The sequence below is a fragment of the Myotis lucifugus genome, unplaced genomic scaffold, assembly GCF_000147115.1.
Source record: "Myotis lucifugus unplaced genomic scaffold, Myoluc2.0 scaffold_0, whole genome shotgun sequence".
In the NCBI taxonomy this organism is placed as follows: Eukaryota; Metazoa; Chordata; class Mammalia; order Chiroptera; family Vespertilionidae; genus Myotis; species Myotis lucifugus.
The window spans coordinates 36384676-36385940 of NW_005871048.1; the positions used below are offsets into that span (position 1 = coordinate 36384676).

At 52.9% G+C, this 1265-nt stretch overlaps 1 protein-coding gene across 1 annotated transcript in view; it reads left to right on the forward strand.

Annotated features, from left to right (window-relative positions):
• Positions 1-1265, forward strand: part of ARSB (arylsulfatase B) — a gene marked incomplete at its 5' end in the record, with an annotated part of 131502 nt that continues 130237 nt past the window's right edge. The window contains one exon of the mRNA XM_006081550.2: positions 1-48. Within this exon, the coding sequence (XP_006081612.1) occupies positions 1-48 (48 nt within the window). The remainder of the gene's footprint in view (positions 49-1265) is intronic.

The following is a 1265-nucleotide window of genomic DNA, read 5'->3' on the forward strand; positions in this document are numbered from 1 at the left end:
CCGCTGTGCACGCCGTCGCGGAGCCAGCTGCTCATCGGCCGCTACCAGGTAGGCGGCTCGGCCCGGAGCTGGGTCCCGGCGAGGCGGCGGCTCGCCGAGGCGGCGGCTCGCCCCGGCGGCGCCACTCCGCGCTCTTGGGCCCGGGCCCGCGGCGGTCTCTGCGACCCGCGTTCCCCACCCCCGCGTTCCCCACCCCCTCGCCCCGCCTCTTCGGGTGGGTTTTCGGTGTTCGGGGTGGAGGGTTCTGGGGAGTGCTGGGTGGGGAGTGCTGGGTGCTGGGTGCTGGGCGCTGGGTGCTGGGCCTGGGCCGGCGGGAGGGTCGGGATGGACTCCGCGGGGCGGCCCTGAGCGGAGGATGGAGAGGGAGCTGGCGGGCGCCGGTGTGGCAGTGAGAGGCGGGCAGCGCGAACCTGGGGCCGAGTTCAAGTGCGAGCGCCCTCAGTGGGGAGGACTCTGGTCCCCTGGGAACCCAGCCGTCCTGGGTTGGGACTGTCCGACCAGAGATTAATGTTTTCCAGTTTCTTGGGCTGCTGACATTTCAGATTTAATCTGTATCCATAACCTCTCTGAGCATCATTATCTCTTAAAAACTTCTCTAGTTAATAGAGAAAAGTATACTTGTAGAGTGTGCATATATATTAGATAATTAAGAATATCAAGAACATTTGCATAGTGCTTTACTGCTTTATTATTTTATTGATTTTAGAGAGAGAGGCGGCATCGATTTGATATTCCGCTTATTTATGCATTCATTGGTCCTTTCTTGTATGTGCTTTGACCAGGGATTGAAATGCAAATTTGGCATATAGGGACGATGCTCTTACCAACGGAGCTACCTGGCCAGGGCTGCTTTACTGTTTTTATTATTTATTTTAATCCTAATCTCACCCCTTACCCGAGGACAATTTTTTGTTGTTATTTGTTTTTTAATGTGTGTGTGAGAGAGAGAGAGGAAGAGAGAAACAACAATCGGTTGCCTCTCTTACCCGCAACCTAAGTATGTGCCCTGACCAGGAATCAAACCCACAACCTTTTGGTGTACCAGCCAACAGGGCCAGGGCTGCTATACTGTTTTTAAAGTTAATTCTTGAAACAGATCACGAGGTAACTGTTATTTTTAATCCCCTTTACAAATGAAACAACCTATAGAGCAGTGGTTCTCAACCTTGGCTGCACATTAGAATCACCTGGGAATCTTTTTAAAAAATCCTGATTTCTGGGCCTCTTCCTCCCGAAATTTCTTGTTTCTTAGTGTTAGGGTGGGG